Source organism: Lottia gigantea, assembly GCF_000327385.1.
Source record: "Lottia gigantea unplaced genomic scaffold LOTGIsca_86, whole genome shotgun sequence".
In the NCBI taxonomy this organism is placed as follows: Eukaryota; Metazoa; Mollusca; class Gastropoda; family Lottiidae; genus Lottia; species Lottia gigantea.
The window spans coordinates 521634-546135 of record NW_008710834.1 but is presented as its reverse complement, the minus strand read 5'-3'; the positions used below and the strand labels follow the sequence as shown (position 1 = coordinate 546135).

The following is a 24502-nucleotide window of genomic DNA, read 5'->3' as shown; positions in this document are numbered from 1 at the left end:
TATGTATTCTTATGTTAATTGATGAGATCGTTGACTATTAGGCTTTTTGCCCATAATTTGGCAAGATTTGGACATATCAACCGACGTAGACAATAGAATGATAGATACTGTTACTGAAACTGGGTACGAACTGTTTTGCTTTATTTAGATCACAGCATTTGTGATCGATTGATTGAATTGTATAGTAGAATGCGTTTGAGAGCTTATAAGTATTGCACACGACAGATCCTTACATATTAAGGTTTGATTAGGATCCAAGTTTCCATTTTAGTTTTCCGTCTGAAACAATTATTATTCTGTAGCACAAATAACGTAGGCATATGTATTGATGAGGGTTGGTGTGTATTACCATATCTGGCCATTTTATTTTTAACCGACCTAACTGTACCTCTAATGTCTTTATCAAACCACAAGAAATGTATAAATTTTAACAAATTAGTTTTATCATTTGAGAAAGTGTGAAAGATAAAAATATAAATAGTAAGAAAACGAAAGCCATTAAAATAAATTAATCAAATTTAGACGTTTTTGTATTGAAAACATAACGGGTCGTTTCACGATTCTCATTACCCTAACACATAAAGAAATTTTTACGAGGCCATCCCTCAATGATTTTACCTATAATAAGATCGTCCCTACCTTAAATCGACAATAAAATTAAGCTATTAGCAGATTCGGAGCCTAGTAGGGGTTCAAATTTGACAATAATACTACCTTTGATACCCTAGCATAAATAGAACATCTATATAATCATATTCATATACACAGGTGTTGAATAGTTAAGGGATGAAAAGAGAGCCTTGCTTTATACCTATATTATTTGGCTTTTGTTGGAAAGTCGACTTCTTAATTTAATCCCATATCATTGTGTCACAAAGTACATACTCTATCTAATGATATTCATACAGAATCCAACAACCTTTTCAAGCTATTTCTAAGGGATGATCTTTACAATTTAGTGTCCACTCAACAGAAATATTTTCCATTATGTCTTGTTTGTATGAGCGTATGAAACCGACTTTACAAAAACATTATCAAAATTACTTGCTTCGTGTTTGCGTTTATCAGCACCCGATATTTAAGTAGTCATGAATTTAGATAGGTCCTTTAGATTTCACTTTGGAAATCACAGATGACGCTTATTCTACAAATTTTACTCCACAGAATGTGCTTATGATTACACAAATCCTGTTCTAATGGGTCTAGAGCATCATGAAATCAACCGAGGAAGAACTTTCATCATCTTTTGAATATTTGTATGTGTCTGTAACTGAGACTAATACACCATAAAGTATATGCCAAATACAGGAAACATCAAGACTAGCGCTAGAAGCACGAAGCACTAGCCAAAAGATGGACCAGCGGACCAGGATCCAACAACCGTTATTGTCAACTCAACAACGAAAATCTTCTTTTGCAGACTTCTGATACCAGACGAAGCTTTCCCCTCTCACGTATGCCACATACCCATAATAACCGATATTCCAGCAACCGACAAAATGGTTGGCTGATGATCGACTCTTCACTGTGTATGTATGTATGTGCTATTTATACCAAAGCCACTCGAATGGATCGAAGGCATCACAAGATCAATCCTAGAAAAGCTGACATAATATTGATCATTTAAAGATAATTGTATATTTAGATAATTCTATTTAAACTGGGACGCTTACGTGATAGACTATATCCAAAATAACACGATATGTCAAAAATGTAAGAAGCATTAAAAAAAGGTGAGGATGGACTAGCAATCATTGTAATCAATTATTATGTCAGAGGTTTAGAGTTTTCTGGTCCCCGATACCCTCTCCTCTAGCTTGAGTTTATATATACTAAAGCCACTCTAATTGACATCATATTGATCACTTTCTGAAATAATAGGACAAATCCTCCATAGCGTATGCCCAAAATAACAAGATGTCACCATAGACGAAACATCAGCAGTATAGGATGAGTGAGTCAAACCACAGGATGAACCGACCAGTGATAATGAATTTTCATAGTAGGTGAGATTAGATAAACTTGGTAAAACGAAAAGCAATTCGTGAAGAACTCTCTTGAGATAAGCCCTACTTTTTTGACTTTTTGACACTTGAAAAATATCTGAAAAATATGTCAACGCTGCTGGTGAGAAAACGAAGAAACCCATGGGGAAAGATAATATGGAAATACAAAAAGGTACCAACAATAATTCGAAAATATTATATAACCCTTATGTCTTCTTCCACATCTCAAAATGAATTATAAATGCTAGTATCTTTAAGGATTTGAATACCTTTGGTATCGATAATTTTTCATCTTTAGAAATAAGACTTTATAGAAATATCAATTAATAATAGGATCTAATTCAGATAGGTTTGAAGCGTTTTTGTCATAACAATGAAAACTTGAGATATAATTTTATCACCAATCGCTCTATTGTTGTAAAACATAATAATGTATTAAATAAATAAAGAGTCTTATAGATTTTCGTTGAGTTTAATGTTATCCAAAAATATTGAAAACTACTATAGATTGCATTGCTTAAAAGCTATTGGCAAAATACGACTTTTTTTTAAAAACGGAAAAAGGTTTAAGATTGGTCTGCTTAAAGCATACTGGAAATATTATTTCGGATTTTTCATACCGTTTCCTCCTGTCATTGATGCACAGTGGGAGGGATTGGAATTCTGAATGAGGGGGAAAGCGTGTCCTTGTTCTGACGGGACAGTAAACCGAGACCTCATGTGCTACAAGCGAGGCACGTTAAAGATCACTTAACGGTATATAGTAGGCAGGCCCATAGCTACAGGCTGAAAGGGGGGGGGGGGAGAAAAATTGATTGCCCCCCTGAAAAAATTCTGACAAACCCACCAATTACTACAACCAAATACATTAAATCAGTGCCCCTTTGGATATATCACTTGCCACTCCTAGCGCTCAAGTCTAGCTACGTGCCTGATAGTAGGTCGATGCCTAACAAAGACATGCCTTATTGCATACTGCATGTCGTTGGCCGTCAACATTAGCCTGAATATGTTTAGAAAAGTATGACGTCAAGCCCCATTTAATTTAAAGCATACTGAATTAAAAATATTAGATAATAGAGGGTCTTAGCTCATTGCGCGTAAAGCGAAACAATGCAACATATGTTATTGCACATGCTACCACACTTGAAATGTATGTACTATAGATCTCTTAATTGATTTGTTATCTCTAATCATATCACTATTTTCAATAGTCGCACTTATGCTTATGGAACTTCTGATGAAAACACGATACCAATCAGAAAACGCTTTTATAGCTTTGATTTTTTCGTAAGTTTACCAGATAAGGCCTATACTATATCATATCTAGAATCTAGATATTAGATGGCTTCACAAGAGCGTGCTTGCTCGCGATGGGTGGCCGAGGTTGTTTTGTATTCCTAGATGTGTTGCACTGCATCTAAGGCACATGGTTCATCATCTCCAGGAAAGTTGCGCAATATGTACGTCTTTGACGATTAAATGGTTTACCTTGCTAGCCTAAAGGTCTGGAATTGAAACTAGATAGTAGCTTTCAGCGCAGGTATAGAGGGCTTACATGGTAAAATTTCTAGTTGTTTGGATGGGACTGAAGACTGAAGCCAAATGTCATACGTGCTGTACATGTTAGTAATACCACTGCAGTTGGGATTCTAAAAATACTTATGCCGCCGTCAAAATGACTATTTGACCACACAATTGCCTGTCTTTACAGTCCAATGAAGGCAAGAAAAGTGAAATGCAAACCTCCGTGTCATTTTCTCAGAGTACAATTCCCATTTCTAAGTTCTTTAAATGTTATAATATGAAAACAAAAGATAAGGTAATACGATTAATTTATTTGTTCAAAGTTAGTAATATCATTAGGTTTGTAACCCGCTTAAAAAGAATGAACATTTTAAAGAAATTCTGTAATAGTTCGTTTCAAATTTTAAATAATATTCCATAAATTGTACGAAATCGACGTTAAGGTTACGAAACGAAAATATACATATAAATTGAAGTTTTAGTAAAGATTTTTGCAAATCTCAACTGTTACACACATTTGAAAATATATATAAAAAAAGAAAATGACAGCTACATAATATTTAATTAATAACATTTATTTATATATAATAATATTTATACTATTGTCTTTGATTGCACATTTTCCTCCATCTTAAATGTTGAGAAATTAAGCACCCGCAATCACCTTATAACACTTCTCCCATTTTGATTTGTCTTATGAATGATTGTGCTGCCTTGGAATTATTAATTCGTTCATAAATATATTAATTTGTTCCTGTGAGTTGTTTATTACAGCATCTACCACGAGCACTTATACATAACTTATTCAATTGAGCACTTTGAATATTGTTTAATTGTACACTAAAATGTCGCTAAATTCTCTCTCACTTCATTCAAGTCGCGAATTTGATGACGTCACACTTCCGCTACTAATACGGCACCTACCAATGATCAAGAATGGTGCATGTTGCATTATATAACACACGCATATATTCAATTAAATTGCTAATTTTTGATGATATGCTAACCCATAATGATATGATGTTCGATCGCCAAAGCCGCAAAAAGCAGTTAGGCTAAATGGTCTGGATAATCTCATTCGGTTTAACGATGTAGCCTCGTATATGTGCCTCGTAAGAGACCATAAAGTTTCCGATCACCCTGAGCATTCTTTCTCTTCGAGACATTGAACCATCTCCCTTTATATAAGATATAGGATTAAAAAAAGAGTCAATATTGCAGTTTATTCCGGGCATCACTGAATCCTAGGCCAATACTGTGACGTCATGGATGTCATGTGATGTGTGCTCATTTCCTGTGCAGCTCCACCTGGTACTTGTATTGGTACCGAAACTCCCGGTGAGATGAGACCTGCAAATAGAAAAGAAAATTTATGAGATCAATACATAGGCAGTTAAGGATACAAAAGCAAGTAGATAGCTTAACTGAGCAGAACGCTTCTTTAAGATATAGAAACTGACACAGCGTTGACACTGTCAATGTCATCTTTGATACGACAGTGACATAATACTAGGATCTAAAGGTGACAAGACAGGTTTTAGTTAGCGACAGGATATACTAAGATTGTCTCCGCCATTTGTTTTCAAGCTGGTCGTAAGCTTTGACGCGGTCAAATTTAACTAAAAGGTCCCTATTATGTACTTTACATATATTAGGAGGTTTCCATGCTAAACTATCATGAAATTGGCCTTAGCAAAACTATTGATTTCGTTACTAAGGTGCCCCCGTTTTCCGAAATGTGGGTGGGTGGGTTAAAACCTTCTCGCTTTAGCAGTCATATTTTGCTTACACATAATCTAAGATTCGATTCGAAATTCAAGCATGTTCTCTCTTAGTGTCATGTTTTTTTTCATAGAAAATTTGATTGTGTTGTACAACCTTTCCATTTATATCCTGGATTAACTCATCACACTCCCTATTTTTAAGTGTCAAAATTTTTGATTCGGCTACATTTTTTCACGTTCTAATCGGTCATGTTCTTTGCCACCTTTGTATCATAACAACGTCAGTTTGATGTCATTTTTCTTGTTTTAACATATTACTAATTATTCCCAACTTTTCAAAACTAAGGTGACACTGACAGTAACACGCACAGAGTTAGGAACTGTCAAACTATCCTTTCCCCATTACACATTTTAACCGATTTCTTTCTAAACCTTTGGGTCTTTAAGGTGGAAGGCATTTCCCAAAAGAGCATTCCAGCAACTTTGCTTTGGAATATAGCATGATTGACCATTTCAATTATGTGGTCATCCGTCCTATAACAGAGTTTTTTTTTAACAGAGCATTCCAGCAATTTTCATCTGGTAAAACATACGACAATCAGTTCCTGAACTTAATCCAAATGGTAATAAACGAACAGACAGGCATGGGATCTCATAATAAAGGCGATCGCTACGAAGCTTTTGAATCATACAGGATTTGTTGCACCCATTTGTACTATTAAAACTAGGGCTGAATGAGATCGTTTCATTGCGTTTTTCTCGCAATCATCGTATTGTATATTTGTACTTATCAGACAAACAAATTGATTGTCGTGTATATAAAACTGGTATTTTACAGATAGTTTTTGTTTATTGTCGACATAACTCATTAATTAGAATTAAACAGTCTGATACTAGGCTTATTTTTATTGCCATATAAATTGTGGATTTCAAGTCATTTTCTGGTCATATACATGAAGGTCATCGTTCATCTTCAGCTGCGAAGGCAAATTATGATTGCCTTGTATTTAGAGCCTTCTGGGGCGATTACTCTGTGTCAAAGCTCGACGGAGATTGGAAACCTGAGATCATCTCAATACTGTTGCAAAGGAACAAAAAACTAAGTAAAGATTCTTGTGAACGTATACAAGTACGCAGTCATTTAGGACAACAACATTGAAGCACTCGCTAATAATTTAATGTAGAGTCTCTCGTCTTGGAAAATCGACACCAAATTTACTTATATTAACCTTTCAAGTCTGAATTAGTATTATAGTAGTACCAGACAGACTCATCATCTCCTTGAGTGAACAGCCAGACGGTCTATGATTACTGCAGGAAGTGGACGAATAAATTCTACCGATGAATGAATGACAGAAGAAAAGGTTTCTAGGACTTACCAGTTGAGGCAGAATTGCTATTCATATGACTGGGCATGTGACTGTTGCTAGGGTTACATGTTGGTCGAGAATAGTTGCTGAGTGATAAAGCATCATAATTGCGAGACGAGTAATCTGGAAAAGAACAATTGGATGGCATTAGACATGGATGACTTATTAGCGCATTGTATGAGGGAGGACTTCAACCACTTACTACAAGCACTGGCTTCAATATTCAGTGTGGTTTATACACTTAAAATGATAACAAGATTAAATGCATATACACGAATCTTACGGTTGAGGATAGGTATTTACTTAATATATCACTGCATAAGGTGATTGTAAGAATTGCAAAATTTCAGAATAGTCTAAGTTCATGTTAAGTTAAGTTACATTATGAGAATATATATTCAGTAGTTTTTTTTATTATTCACACGGGAAACAAGAAAAACAAACTAACAATTCTCTAAGTGCAATCAATCAATGTCAAATTAAGAAATAGTAAATTTTGGCCACCCCCTTTTATATTCATTATATAAACTGAACTTTTCTTCTAAAATAAATTATCATATGCAGTATTTTATGCAATTTATAACACAGTATCATAAGCTATGTTATTTAATATAACATAACAAGTGACCTCACTTCGTTTAAACAATGGATTGGAGAATTTTTCTGCCTTATTTTATTTTATCAGAATTTATCATACGAATTCTATAGTATAAAACTTGAATTTCGTTGTCTGTTCTTCTGAAATAGTTGCATGTCCATCAGAAATCCTTTGGTCAATTATAGGTCGATAGGGTCATGCTAACAGTAGATGGCCAAAGATTCTTACCTGGCAGCATACACGAATAGGAACCGGAACTAGATGATTGAAGGCATGCTGGATTGGTTGCAAAAGAGTTTGAGAATGAATAACTAGGAACTTGCGGAATGGAACTGAAAAAATAACATAATGTTCATTAAACCCTTTCTTCTGAGTTTACATGAGGCTAGAAGTATCCAATAGATAAATCGTCAATTTAATAGTAGCAGTTTTTAAAACAAAAATGGCAGTTGTATGCTTCAATCTACATGGTCAAGATCAATGCAATTTCAAAATGGCTTCCACGTACCTATATGTTTCTGTCATGGAAGCTATGGGTTGATGAATGGAAGGGTACATATTATTAGTAAAACTACTGTTGATGGGTAATCTGGTAGCTCCATTGACAACTTCTCGTCTTTGACTGCGTAATTTTTCCTCACGTCTCCATTTTGCTCTCCTATTTGAAAACCACACTTGGATGCGGGCTTCCGGTAAATCTATTTTTTGAGCTAAACGTTCTCTGGCAAAAACGTCTGGATAATGGGTTCGTTCAAATTCTGGAAAGAAAAATTTGAATTTGTAGCAATGAATTATCTCCCTTCCTTTTATTCTTTGGCTTAGTCAGGATGAATTTGACGATGCTTTGCAAATTCTGTGTATGTACAATGATACAATGACAAAAGCTTACCTTTTTCTAAAGATTCTATTTGTGAAGCGGTGAATGATGTTCTGTTTCTCTGTAATTTTCGTTTTAGTCTCATTCTCATTTGTTCATCCGTCTCACCATTCTTCGGTCCATCACTAGGACTTCCGGGCGATCCCCCGCCGCCATTTTCGTTGTCTGTAACAAGAAGAAGGGGGTGATTATGTTGAAAGGTAGTCTTTAATTATTGAGCTATTACAGCCTAGTTAATTCAACGCTCTTTTATATCAGTAATTGTGGCCGCCATATTTAGTTTCAGTATCTCTTACAATTGGCCAATTAAACTATAAGTTGTGCAACTTAATGATAGTTTCCGATGACAGTACAATAACACAGCTACACGAAAGGAATCCAATTATAGGGATTTTTCTATCAATGGTTTTCACGTGAACTCAGTGCATTAAAATTGCAACCACCCTTGTTTTTTGTTATTTGATATCTGATTGACAAATTGTTATGTGTATTTGTGTAGTAATATAAGAACTGTCACGAATTGCATGTGGGGCCTTCAAAATTTGTGACATTTTCTGAATTAAATTTGAACAATCACGTCACATAGGTCATTGAAGGTCAGCAATGAAATCAAGGCGTAAGTCGTCAACAAGAAGCAATTAAGCCTTATAATTAACGCAACGAATACTTAAGCGACCAATTTACTCTGTGCACGTGCATGTAACTATATTTGGCTTGCGGACATGAAGATACATCATAAGGGTCAATATGAGGAAGGCTGTGGTTTGTGTATTGTGTGTTGTGGCGTAAATTAAACAACTCATGATTGAATTGCATGGACGACAATTTTCTTTAATGCTCGGACGCACGTGTAATGCCTAATCCGGTAATGTCATAATCACGTGATATCTGACTGTTGAAGACTTGTGTACGAGTAGATTAACCAAATTAATTAAGAACATGGACGAAATAAATTAAAATATAGGAGAAATAAATAGCTGACAAGTAATTTTGCTGAGTTTTCATGGACAATATTAAATACCCAATTTAACTAGCCGCAGATTTCAGAATGGCCTGCATCAAAGATATAAACGTTAGATATGCACTGCGATATGTTTATTTTCAATTTTAATACCAAATACTTATACGTGTTAAATAAATAATTGCTTATAACGGTTTGGTTCCTCTAACTAATTTAGAAAAATGGTGTAACGCGAAACCCAATATTCGGCCAATTTGTTTCAGGCATTGGTTTTAGCCTCAGTAATTGCCTGATAACGATCATTTCTTGTCCAAATCGACCTGTGTAAGCATACAATGTTTCAGAATTGAAACAAATTTTATATATTCTAGATCATGAAAAATATAGCTGCTCAATATTATCAAAAACGTTAGCATTAGAATTATGCTTTTTGGTATGAAGATATGATATGATTTTTTCATATCAATCTTAAGCTTATCGAAAGCACACGACTGGATTATTGATGTCCATAATGGATATGTTACTGTCGACATCCCCCATACCGTTTCCCAACAATCAACCAATAATGACAAGAGAGTTATCAGTATAAAGAGAGGTCTTCAATGACAAATAAATTACTAAGAAGAAAAATAGAGCACTAATAGGCTACCTGCACGATACAATTTTTACGTATAATGACGTGTATTTTTATGATTGCAAGAGCTAGGAAAATAACCATTTCACTCGTTCCGCATTGATATATATGATTTGTGATAAAATTGTGAACAGTATTTATTATGGACCGAAAGTATTTTTCGATCATGTACCTTTTAGTCATCTTCGTGGTGTTCTAAATAGCCAAACATCCACAAATTAATGTGGAAAACTATGGAAATTTGGATCCCAAGAATCAACCCTCAAGGTGTTAACGCGTGATAATCTTATAGCGAATAAATTACTCAGCCAAATTAACCATCTTTGATGGGCAAGCTGCTACATTTCGGAATAGATCTTTTCAAAATCAATTTCTTATGGCTCGCAAACAAATAAACTTATGTTTTGCGAATATATTACATATAAAACAGCAATGTATATATTGACAATGTATCCATCTTTCGTACGCTACGTTCATTTTTACTATACGATTCAACATAATTGAAAAATATTTATTGCCTATTAGAAAAAATGATAAATTTTCAAAAAAAGACTAGAAGTTCACATTAAATCTCGCTGATAACCATGCAATATTCTTAAATCATGAGAAGAGACGATATTTCCTTTAACATGAGATCTTAATGCATCTGATAGCGCACTAACCACAGAGCAGAAGTCGTATTGAACGAGACAAGCGTCAACCCTTTTAAAAATTATCGGTGTACTTAACATACCTTGCGTCTCGAGCGGAAATGGTTTCGTAAAGTGCTGTCGTTCAGATACACATAAATCACTTACGTTACGGTCTCGTAAAAAACGGAACAATAGTTGGACGGAATAAAGAGATATGATATAAATGAGCTATTCCACCGAATGGCCTCACAACTCTATTATGGTCGCCTCTATCTCTTATGTAGAGATTAAAGACATCTTACAAAACGTTAACGGAGAAAAGAACAGGATAAGAATCAAAAGTCATAAATCAACATATGATTTGAAAACAGATTTGCACTCTGTAACGCTCTACGTACACAATAGACAACCATTTTCGATCACTTTCAATCGCTTTTCGAAATGTCGTTAAACTTGATATTCGTCATTTTCCATAACATTACTCTAAAAGAATAAGTTCTAAATGTCGCGAGGGTCATTATAGATGAATGGCTATAGAAAAAAAGCGTTGCTTTTTTGCAAATAAGCCGTCTTACTGTATGAAATAGCGGACGGACGTTGTTGTTCTTGTTTTGAGTGCTATTCAATTGATATGAACGATTAGGTGTTAAAAGAAACTAAACATATTTATATTTTCCAACAATGAGTCGATAGTTTGGTCAAAGTCAAGGTGTATTGAAATACGGTAGAAAGCTACTTAAAATCCGCTCTTATAATCGCTCTTTTTACATTCCTATTGATATGAGTGTGGATTAGGAGGACGGAATGAATAGTCAGCCAGACATACTGACGACGAACAACAATGGTCGAGGTTCTCACTCTCCACTTCAAACCTCATTCGACTCCAATACAAAAATACACGATTGTTGTTTTATTCAAAAGCCGGTTGTTCAGTGTTTTGCAAAGGTCTTAATAGAGTGTCGTTTAGATGTTGCTTTTTACGCCAAAATCTCAGTTTACTACATTTCGTCGCTTTTGATTAAAATTCAAGAGACATTTTGTAAGATATTGCTGATTTTTACGGCGAGACATCACATTATAAGAATATCTTAGAACCGAGAGTTTGAATCTTCAAAATGACGGAATCATACTTTGCACTCAACTTCCGGTTATTCGACGTCTGCTGAAAACAAACCGGAAGTCAACCATTTCCGACATCGAATGTTCTTTTTGTAACCTAATTGAATGCTAATGATCTTAAAAGGGAATTACTGCAATTGGATCATCACATTATCTGACGGTTAACTACGTATCGGAATTCATTTTAAAGACAAAACGAACCGAGTACCTTTTATTTATGTTCGCTAATCTAATTTAAAATCAAAAGAAAACTAATATTGTGAGATCTTTGAAGTTCTATTGGATTATTGAAAGTCTATAAAATTTATTGCTTGGCATGGCAACATGTGTGAATATAACCTCATGCCAATTTCAATATATTTAATGTTATTCGTGTGGTATTTAATCTTAGGAGGACCAAGTACAAAGTTTATTACTTTCTTACGTTTTTTATGTTGTGGAGTTGCCAAAGCTATTCAAATGACGCAAACAATTATTTCAGTAACATTTGTTTTGAATGAAAATTGTAGTCTCTAATGCAGTAATTTAGAATTGTAGGCGGGTATTGAAAGTTGTTATAGTCAAACGGTCGCAATAATTATGATTAAAACGGACACACTTTGTGGTATAAAAAAGCACTAATGTGTTGGTCACAACCAACCGTTATTTAACAGATCTCACAATCCTTGGAGAGTAAAATGGAAACTTACATTTCAATTTCTTCTCCATCATCATGCCACTACTAGGATGAGTTGGAGTAGGATAACCACCAGGATGGCCTAAACCGCCCATAGACATACCAGTAGAGTACCAAGGATTGGGTCGAGGCCAACTTTGTCCGTTTAATAATCCTAATTTATCATACATTGACCCTTGACCCATTATCTTCTGATTATCACATGTAAGATTTCGTAGAACTCGATTGATGGATGAGACCTGAAAGTAGACAACGTTTTTGTAATTAAAATCTGGTTTCACGAAACAGAACAATTGCAAACTTTGGAAATACGATGCTTAGGATACTTCCGGTCGCAGGATTTACACAGTATTTAGACAACCACTACGACTTAAAGACTAAATTTGAGCTCCATTAAAAATGAGTAGCGTTTCGAGTCTCCACCGATACAGTGTTGCTCACACTTTCCGAACATATTTTGTCACAGTGCGACTCTGTCGACTAAAAGATGCTTCTTAAAAATGTATTTTGTACATGATGATTGCGCTTCAACAAAGTGTCTTACTCGATGAAAAAACCCCAGAACTATTCGTATCGAAGGTGACTAAGGAAAGAGATAACAAGAAAAAAAGTAAGTAAAAGAAAGTAATTAACTGCCAGTTACAGAGTGATATCAAGTGACAAAATAAGGATGGATTTATGATTTAACATATTTTATATAGTTCAGATGTCAGATTTCAAGTCGAGTAATAGATGAAATACTCCATATATCATAGTCTTATTAACCATATATAAAATTGTCTACATTTATTTTTTTCTTCATTTTTTATATTTTGACACATTTCGGACAGGTACAAGACGTCATTGTTTTGAAGCCGGTTTTGGACCTTAGCTGATCGCTAACAAGGATCGATAAATACAAAACTGCAATTCATTAAAAAAATATGTTATATTCTTGAAGACCTGCAAGATTATCCCCTCAATAGCTTCTAAATTTACAAATCCATTTTCAGAGGCTTGAAATTAAGATTTGACCGAATGAATTCAGAACATGCGAGAAGTGTTTAATGTTACATATATTTGTTATAATAATGAATTGCTATTAGTGCTCTCTCTCTTCTTACAATCATAGAATCATAAAACAATATTTCATTTATCAGTTTTCAGATAATGCGAAGTCCTTTGAACTCATTTCTACAATGTTTGATAGTTTTCAGTAAATAACATGGTTAATAAAACCACACGAGGAACACTCAAAAGCAAACATTAAGAATTAATCAACATTTATAGCCAGCAAGTTGCGAAATAATGAATCAACTATCTCCATCGTTTGTTTTATTAGAGTCATAGTAGAGCCGTCGAATGTCATTTAGAAGAGGTTTCATTAATTAACCGCAAGCCATCGAGGTTTTAAATCGCCTTCAAAATGATTAGTATCGTTTCTAAACTTAATTTTTGTGGTTTCATAAATTATTTTAATATTTTTCAAGCTCAATAAAAGTCAATATTTTCATCATCAAATTCTATGCTTTGTAATTGCTCAGACACTTTTTAATTTTCGCTAGGGTGCCGTTTTTAAACCGCTACTATTCTACCATTTCCCTCCTGGGGCCAAAACACTTCATTAGAGTGGGTACTAAAAGACTAATCCTGGCTTTAATGAAAAGACGAAATGAAGATGTGGTTTAAAAGGCAGGATTACGAAGGTCAAAACGAAGGACATCAAACTGTCAAAATCTTGTCGAAATTCTGAAAGGTTCAGATAAAGTAAACATCGTGGATAATCTTTCTGGAAAAGTGTCATTTCATTAATTTTAGACTTGTTGAACGTTGTACGATGTTCTCTGAGGCATATTGGCCTACAACGATTATGGATATGAAAATTTTCCTAACATAAAATATTTGGCAGTGTTTCTGTTGACAAGCAACAATCAAAATAATTTCGGATTTTTTCTAAAATATTTTTTTCCACCCTAAGTAACTATTCCTTCATTAACAACTCTGTTGTTTTCTTAATTGTTAAAGGTTAAGTAAGATCTTTATTGTTTTTAATGGAATACAACTGTTTATTATCAATATTTATGATATAAGACAAATACAAACAGTAACGTATAATAGAAATAAAATCACAAGAACATTTGGAAAGCGAAAAACAAACTTCACATTGCATAATAACTCGTAATAATCGAGAAATAAAGTAAAGAAATACAAAAATAGATTTATTCATACAAAAGATAAAAAAACGTCATCGTGGATTAATTGAATTTTTTTTCTCAAAAAGTTTTCTGCTGTATTTATGAGGTCATAAAATACGATTTTAATCAACGAGTATAAAAGTTGAAAACAATAACAGTCTCGCAGTTAATTTAAAACTAGTAACGCAGAAAATCATGACGGTGACGTCGCATAAATATTATACAATTATGAAAAATACGTCAGAACTTTCTTTAGAATTACTGACATTTTTCTTGTTTCATCTCAAAGACAAAAAAAATCTGTAAAGGATATTTGCTTGAATTTTGACAGGAAAATGAATATGTTAAAATGTCGTTTGTTTTGTGAATTTTCACTTCATTTGTAATGCATGTCAAATATTAGTTAAAGCTTTATTCAATTTCAAATTCATGAAGCTAAGAATTAATAAGTCAACAAATAGTAAAAACGTGTCGTCAAAATGTTTCCTTTTCTTTAAACTGAACATGCACCTGCATGTCGATTCTACAAAGCACTGTTCCTGTCAATTTTTTGTCAGAGGTGACACATAATGAGACTTTTCATACGTTTTAATACGTTTGTTTTTTCAAGCATCAAATAAACTTAGGGTTGAATCTCCTTGATCTTTTACCATGTAAAATTATTAAGCATTAGTTTCGTAATTTTGTTTCCATTTACAATGACAAGAGTTGTCCGCCCGTCAATCATTGATTGTTTGTAGTCTTTTATTTGATGGAACATTTTAATAACTAGAAATTAATAGCAATCTTTTTATTCCTTGAGTTTTGATTGGTGGAATTGATTTTAGTTTTCTCTCGAATGTTTTGTTTCTAACTCTTCAAACAAATACGAAACTAAAGCTGGCATTAATTGTCATATTTTCCGAGTAAAAAAGCCAACTTAATGGAATAAATACGCCTTGTCCATAATATTACGAAACTGCGTCTAATGGTTTTAAGCCAATTCTGTGTCTGTTGGGATTTGGCGTTACAAATGAAATGAATACAGACGTTACATATATGACGGGTTATATGGTTTGATATTCAGAAAAGCTCAATTGCTACGCTAAACACTTAAATCAGTCAAATGGCCAGAAGACAAATTTTTAGAGAATGTGAGGTAACCCAATATTAAGCTTCAAAAACAAAAATTCAATCTGTAGTATAAGATAATCAACAGTACACCATTCTTCTGCTTTGAAATCTTGAAGTTAATGCTTGAATTAAGAACGTAAGACCCGATACATTGTTGTGAAATAGGTCTCAAACTAAAGTACCAGAGTGCATACTAATATTCACACAGTTTTCAATTAGAACAATTAAGCGAACAATCATTAAGCTTCATTACACTTTATCCCATTGCTAGAGAATTAGTTGAACTGACGAGGTCTGAAACTTATTAAATAACTAAATATAAGACGAAGACAGTTCCGGGAAGTTCCTCCCTCACGACCTCTTAGTGCTAAATATGTCCATTCGAGTCGTAGAACAATTCGTTGCTCATCCTAGCGGAAAACAATGCCTCGATAGAGACAGCAAAGTACTGACAAAATGGTCGCTTTTACAATTTAATAAATTGGTTGGCTTATTAAATGAACGATTGGAAGAATAAAGGCAAAATAGATGAACATCTCGTACAGTTGGCACAAAGAGCTTCCCATGCAAATGAGAACCTAACTTTAGGAACTGTTCAGTCATGGACGAAATCAGGGCGATCAGGCGTACGGAATTTGATTTTGGGAGAAAAATCGTCGCAGATGTGCTAAGGATTAATTAATATTTCAGAAGGTGCAAGTCGAAGAAAGTTTAAAGTGATTTAGGAAAGTGTGAATCATTGGTCTAGGCGGCGCTTTGAAAAATTCCAATTCCCTAAACAATAAGATAGACTGACAACTTCTACCTAAGATAAACACGTTTGAACGGGAAAACACGCTAGGAAAAAGTGTGAATTCCTATTCTAACAGCTAAAAGGTCTGGAAATGTAGTAACACGCCTTCGGCAACGTGATTGAACTAAAACATATACTGTTATTCAGCAAGGTTATTGTTTTTTTTTTTATTCCGAATATGATAAGTGCAGAAAAGATAACTTCGCTAAAACGACATTCTAGCTCTTACAGCTCTTGTATGCCTTTAACTTTACAGTGAAACGCACAGAACGTAAATTGTACGCGTACTACTAAATGGAATGCATGAAGGTTATATTCAGTTCAATATTATTTTTTTTATAAATTCTAGCCTGCCAACAATCAATACATTATGAAGTGTATAATCGCATATACCCTTTGAAGCTTTAGTAGTTTTACTGTTTCATTAGCTTTGTCTGTCAAAAAGTTCACAAAAATCGATATTCGTTTGAATAGCCTGAACTAACAAAATACTCGAAGAGTATATCTCTACAATTCGTCAATATACTATAGACATTCAACAAGTGAAAAGGTTAAAGTGGAGTATGAAAACCTCGTAATCGAATGGAAGAATAAAAATTTTGAGTACGAATCCATTAAAAACTCATTAATCATAAAGAACAATATCTTGGATTTTCATTGGGTAAAAATGTCACATTCAACACGTGCAAATTAATTATTGAAATGAAAATAATTGAAATATTTTCGTATGAAAATAGTTGCCGAAATATATGAATGAAATATGATTAAAGAAAGTCAGCAGATATTTCAGAGTAAATTAATTTTAAATTGATTTCAATAAACTTCCTTAAGTTTATACTTTGTTTGTACTAGTTATGGTTTATTGATTTTATAAACTGAAAATGGAGGTGAGAAAATTAAACACTTGAAGACCTCTTATACAGCGATTTGGGTACATGCTCACTTCTATTTTCTTTTCTTTTTTCATTTTTTTTTTTGAGAAATTCAAGCAGATGTCAATTCTCAAAATTTTTTTATTGTTCACTGATGTGAAACATAAGAAAACCAAAAATTAATTGCGGTTTCTTTGATTTTAATTAATTTTCTAACCAAATTAAGCATCTTATTAAATTTAATCTTACTAAGAAAGATAAGAACATTATAACAGACAAAAGAGATGTATGCTGCGGTCCTGTTAACTTTCAAGATGGCGTCCTTTATTGCGGTAAAAAATCATTTTGAAGCAATTATTTAATATTGTATTCCATTTCATTTCGCCTAAAGATATAATAAAAATTCTCTTTCTGCTGGTTACACGGATTTATGAATCAGAGCTCCTAGTAATAAGCAGGCACCTCATTTGATGAACACGACAGCGAAGTGACCCGCAACTAATTCCCTCCACTTGAAACAGGCTATAAGAAATTGAGCGAAGATTCTTCCAGTAATTAAATTTACCTGCCTCATCAAATCTATGTCTTGAAGTAGCAGGATTTTGTGCCATGAATTAAGCTTGGCAATAATAAAAGAACGTAGAATTCCCTTATTCGCTAAATCGCCTGATTTTCTGGCACGCCGCGTTAAGCCAATTTCTAATTTGTTCTTAAGCTGTGCAATACAGGAACCGTGGTTTATTTAGTCATAATCTTATTGAAACTCATAGAAACTGGTGGAGTTATTAATTAATCAATTTCGAGGTTTATAAGCAGATGTTCTAGGGGTTTAACTTTATTGATTTTCTTGTTGTAACTACCCCGGAATGCTATGTACAAAGAGAAACCGGAAGTTGGACGGACCTATTTCAAAACCATTAATACAATACAGATGCTTGCATTTTTAATCACGCATTCAATGGACTGTTTCAAAGCAGCGAATCTAAAATTCCCATGGAGACGTACTCGTCCGGACTTTAAGAATGCCCATGAAACGATGATATACGCATTTATTCCAATATACAAATCGACTTTTGACATTCGTTAGAAAATAATATTTCAAACTAGAATTTGGTTATCTCATTAAAGAAATGAAACAACACCCATATTACAAAATCGTTTTCAAATTGTCCACGATCGACTCGATATACATACACCGATTTGAGTAATTGGCATTGATTCTAATTCGGGACATCAATGTGTATAGTAGATTGTGATTGACAAACTAATGACATCAATACAAGTCAGCCTAGAGAATTAATATTAATCATCTGTATTAATTATTCTTATTTACTACAAGAGGAATAACGGTAAAGGGGTTTTCTAGCTAATCTCATTAATGAAAATTTAATTAAGTTCGAAAGGTTTTTGATGGATGTTTGAAGTATATGACTAAAAAATGCCCTTTCACGTATTTGAAATGTTTTTCAATGATTTCTTGTGAAATTCTCAATCTCACCGCTCGCTTTAGTTTAATGATGATTTTAAGAAATTCCGCAAACCGGAAGTGACCCCCGAAGTAAAACTGTGCCAAAACATAGGCTTAAGTATATTTGATATTTTTCAGATATCCATCGTTTGGAACATTTATTGTTACTCGATATATATGGCGTATACAAATTTCAAAGTACACAGAATACAGGAGAGAAATTCAAAACATTCATTTATTCCCTTATTTAGGTCGTCATTTATTAATTCCAACAGTGCTGTAATATCTCTCCTACATGCAGTGAACGCTACTTTTGTGGAAGGAATCATCTTTGAGTTACTTAAAAACTATTTTAAGAAAAGCCCGACAATCAAACACACGGGTTACATTACAGTTATAAAGAATATTGAAATTGATTTATCATGAATGTCTGGGATTCAAAATTATTCAAATCCATGAACCGCTCAATTTTAATCATTCCTCAGCTTAGAATATTTGGAGTTTTTACGTCATTCTTGTGTTTATTCAGTCCAAAGTGATTGAAATATATTGGAATTTCAGCTATTCCATGTCTACACCAATAAAATAGATGTAAACAAACATTATAGAGTCGTGAATAGAAAATAAAAAATAATCTAGCCATTAAAATAAATCATAAATACTTTATTGTCCTCGTGTGAACCCATCTTAAGACCCATTAATGGTGTTTTTATGGGAGTCGAATTGTATTTGAGCTGTGTCTTAAATCAATTGTGTACATATAAAAATATGATTTCATAAAAATAAGGCTAGAATATGACCTACTTTTTTCACACCTTAGAAATATGGGGCCAATATCTGTTTTGGACGATACTATCATTTATATGCTTAAAGATATATTGCATATATTTGTATAACAATATTCGCATAAGTATAATTGGTATTATCCTATTTTTTATTGCAATCAGGGCAGGATATGCTGACCCTTTCGTTAAAGCCGATTATGATTAACGAAGCGTATTTGGTCTAACTTTGGCCGTCTAGGGTCACGTACGTACTTAATTGGTACTATGTTATGATATATATTTATATATTACAATACCTAAATTAGTATATGACCTACCCATGACCTATGAAGTAAATGTAGGATTTACAAATATAATCCTTGAAATAGGGTCTCAGAAATCCCTGTCTTACTTTGGGTGTTTTAATGGGCCCCGGATATCATCAAGCCTTCATAAACTATAGTTAAATAGGGGCTAAGTTATTTCACTATTAAACATCTTAAGTATAATATCCTTTTCATTCTATTCACTATACATATTTTACCTATTGTTTTCTTCCTTTGATCTTACCGTTGAATGCAAATCAGCCATGTAGATGCTTTTAAACTCGTATATCTGCACGACAGGGGTGCCATTTGGGGATACACCGTTTTCATTAGGCTCACTAGGAGCCATCACAAAGGTTTGAAAGACCAACTTGATTTCTAAAATAAGGAGCGGTATTGCCTCAATTTCTTAAAAAGATAGACTTGTTTATGAAAATAGTAGGTTACGCCACTTCACAAGGTAATTTTTCTATAATTACAAGTTTGCCGAACCTGATTTTGTAGTATTTCTCCACGGGAACCCAACACTAATTGGTAATGTGCAAAAATCAAGATGTGAGAAAATTGCGGTCATTATTAGATGGGTTTACAGAAAATTAACTATATTCACAAAAATTACTCCTGTACAGTATATAGAAGTATATCAATCTTTCTATTCTAAAGTTTTTCTTGTCGATCGATCGTAGATTCTTTTGTGACGAAATAGTGTTAAATGTTTTCCATCAAATATTGTCTGTGATGAATGAACCTTATTTGCTATTAAATGGTTCGATGACGGTCCGGTTTTTGAAAAGTTTTCTCTATAAAATTAGATTTTAATTTAATCTAATCTGCTTTTAGATCATGATATTCTTTTTGCAAAGTATGCAATACAAATCGGTTCTACCATTTTAGACATAGAATAGTTCAAAATCATGTAATTAAAATCTGCATTCTTGTAGATCAAAATTAGGGTAGCCAAGGCATAATAATCGATTATCTGGCGCAGTGGAAACCATTTTTCTGTCAGCATTGAAACAGAAATTGTTTATAACCCATTTAATCTTTGAAAAAAATTCCAAAGTACTCTCTCAATTTTACAGTTGCTTTTGTTTCAATTGGAAAATACAATTCAGAAGCTCAGTATTTATGGCGTTCATAAATTCATTTTAGAATGTTGCCAATAGTGATACCTACATTCAAAAAGAATTGTTTATATTCAAAACAATTAAAATTCATTTGTAAAACACATTTTTCCTATCTGTTAACAAGCTGTTGTAAGTTGGTGATAATAAAAAGTTTAGCAAGGATGAGAAACAAAGTATATTACAGAATCGATATCAACTTTGGAAAAAAGAACCACGCTTGATCAATTTTATTGTATGGAATCTATTTCTGATCTATTTAAAGTTTATCTACTACAGAGTACTGAAAAATACCGATATTTCCACTATTTAAATATCGTACTATCCTAACCATTTTATTTTTTTTTAACCCAAACCAACCGTAAAAAAAAAAAAAGATTTATTTTTCCGCTTATTTTGATAATTTTTATGACATACTTTAAAATTTATATAGAAGCTTATAACATTTTGTTATCTAAAAAAATGTACAATGACGAAATAACACAGATGGTTTAAAATTTGTACAAAAAAATAAAAACATGAACGAGAAAAAGCAAAATAATGTTGAAATAAAATGAAAAAGGGTTAATGACATGAGACAAAAATACATTGATACTTACACTTGGAATAGTTTCTTGATTGCAGACGCCATCAGCCAAAAGTCGATCACGAATTTCCCAGGCAAATATTGAAGGACATTCTCTTTTATATTGGGCAACTTTAGAACACACGTCTCCAGTCGCTACACGAGGTTTGCTTCCTCCTATTGCACGTGGTCTGATGGACCCAGTTTCATAATAACGTCCGAGGATTTTACTAACACATCCGTTGGAAACTTGGAGTATCCGGGAAATGTCACAAGGTCGAGCTCCGCTATGAGCTAGTTCGACAATTCTTTGACGAGTTGAATCAGGTAATGGTCTTCCATTCACAAATACACCACCCAATTGATTTACACCCGAGTGTCCTGAAAATACCAGAAAATACAACTAGGTTACAATATCATCTACCTCTTGTATAACTTAAGCAGGCATGCTTTAACATAAAGAGAAACATTACAATTAATGATTTTCGAACATCCTTTGGCCAAATTTATCTTAAACATAGGCCGCCATCATGAAAGAAAGTTGTATCTAAATATAATATCGTCTTGCTATTACTTCAATGGGAATTGCTATATTTCCAGTGGACCTGTAATTGCTTATTCACTTTCAAATACTCAATTTATTCAGCATCGATTATATGTCAAACGAATTCCAAGATTTTTCGTTCAAAACACAGCCTAACACAGTTTTGTTTCATTAATGTTTCGTTTCGACATACAATATATTTTTATTAACCCGTCGTGATCTTTCCGGAATCATAGCAAATCTCCTGGTTGGACTCCGGCTTTTGAATTCGAAACCTTTAGCTTTTATCTTTACAAATGACATGATTCGCCCTGTGAAGAGATTAGTATTTTTGCATTGAATACAGTAAATAATAAGATACGTTTTACATGACAAAACAGTACATATTTCAAAAGAGAGAATACTTAGATTCCGAAATTGCTTTCCCCACACTCTAAGAAAGTTATACGTTTTACAATACTGCAATTTAACTGTGCCAATATACCAACTTTTGTATTTCGACACTGAATGTCGTATTTGTTAAATAATTACTGCACATTTTCTCATCAGGATATCTCGAACAAAAAGGGTACTTCCGGTTTTATTCTCAGGGAAGAAATGGGCCACTTCCGGTTAATGTCAGGGACGTCATCAAATAATAAGACAATGGTACCACCGCGGGTAATATTAACAAATTAAAAGACATCTTAATATTAAGTTTAATTTCCTTCTATTGGCACTAGACTGTCGTCTGGTAGAGGATACACCGCCTCGGGTCAAACTACCACGCGTGCAGACGAGAATCAACTCATGTTAAATCAACATGATCATGTAAAATCTGACCAAACGACACATGAAAAACATGGCTGAACAACGGCTTCTGTTTATATATGGGGGCATCTGCTCCCGGCGTTTATTGTATGAGTTTGAAGAGGTTTGAAAAGCAAAAGCTTAATAAGACACTCCAATCTCTTAACACTATAACCCCGTGTCTGTTTATATTCTAAACGGGTCTATACAAACACAACACAAGCATCATTCGAACACATAAAGTTGTAAACATTTAATCAAACTAAATTGAAAGAGTTACTTTTAGAATGTGACTCGTGTCACTTAGTGATTGACCAAAATACTCAAATACATGGAATGTTCTGCAGTAGAATGGTTTAGGGTGATCATGTCCTACAGCAATTAACATTTTCTATTTAAAAAAAAATCAAATTCCAATCTTAAAAAAATGTCGTCCATTCAGAATAGTAATTTTCACAACAGGTGATACCTATGCCAAATAAGGTAATGTAACAAAGTTGTCAGCTATTGCAATTAAGGGAGGTAATTTTCCTTAATAAATCAGACAGTGTTAAGCAGACGATAGCAAATGATAAATATTATTGTCAAATAAATGTAGCCGACTGGGGTCTACAAACAAAAGTGAGATTTATGGCAACTAGTTTATGGTGTACCCAAAGTTTGAGGTGAGAAACAACCATTTGTAATCATGATTTACAATTTTTGCCCGTGACATCTGTTTGACTTGCTGGCCTACATCCCATCTGTTATAAAAGTTGTAAAATTCTGCATTAATGTTAAATATTATTGCCGTTTCTCTCATAATAAATTTGAAGATGAATGGCGTCATTTATCAAGTACCTTGTTAACAATCTTAAATGGCTGGTCCCGTATGATTCACAAAATATAATGTCCACCAGTTATTTCTCAAGTGTGTTGTGGTCACTCTCTTACACCATTGTGTGTGACAATAATGTCAAAATATCACTTTTAAATTGGAAGATTAAAATTCAAAGGTGACCTCTTGCTCAAAATATTGGAAACTTTCTGCAAGTTCGTACCTTTCCATGGTAGTGATCCACCAATCATTACTAACAACAAATCCCCAAATCGTTTATCCAGACACATGCCATAATATTGATTCAAAAACAACATTTTATGATTTATGAAAAATAGGAAATACCCTTTAAATGCATCAATTTGGACTGGATGTGTCTAAATTAAGCATTGAATTAATGGAATCTGTCTATACAGTTTTTGTTATGAGTGTGTATTTGAGGTGACTTCTACATATTCAACAGCACTCAATCTCCCCTTTTTTTTAGCAAGTTATTGTTCCACTTAATGAATGTTTATGGCCTGAGTTTTTGTCAACTACAAATTTATGCTAAAAACCAGTTTTTAAAATACATGCATGGTGTGTATTTTGTTTTTTTTTTGTTGAAATAGTCTCAATGAATATTATGGCATGTTGTTAGATAGATTAGCTTAAGAGGAAATTAGCATAATGAAGTAATAAATAATTACTAAGCGTTTTATTTTGTACAATAGTTTATTATGAGTGACATCTGAGTGCATTTCGTGGTTTATTGCTAATGGAAGCAATTTGAGAGACGTTTTCTAAACGATCATAAAATTTTAAAATGGAATGTTGAAAATAAAAACATGAAAAGGATTATTTGGCATTGATTTCTGAAGTAGATATGGTATGATTCAGTACTTCAGGTGGACTGGAAAATTAACAGGATTTTTTTCTTCGTCAAACGCGTGATGATCCACAAATTCAATGAGATGCAACGACAGTTTTTCTGTACAGCGATCATTGCTGAAAGCATTCTCTGTTATCCAAAGATGCAAAAAAGTATGA

General features: G+C 33.4%; 1 protein-coding gene across 1 annotated transcript; it reads right to left on the bottom strand.

The window, feature by feature from the left end:
- Positions 1-6625: 6625 nt before the first annotated feature.
- LOTGIDRAFT_133720 (hypothetical protein) lies at positions 6626-21705 on the bottom strand (the record flags this gene model as incomplete). The annotated part of the gene is made up of 6 exons (XM_009067784.1): positions 6626-6750; positions 7454-7557; positions 7734-7983; positions 8115-8267; positions 12171-12363; positions 21358-21705. Coding segments are annotated over 6 exons (1173 nt in total), but the record flags the coding sequence as incomplete, so codon positions are not given.
- Between the last annotated feature and the right edge of the window lie 2797 nt (positions 21706-24502).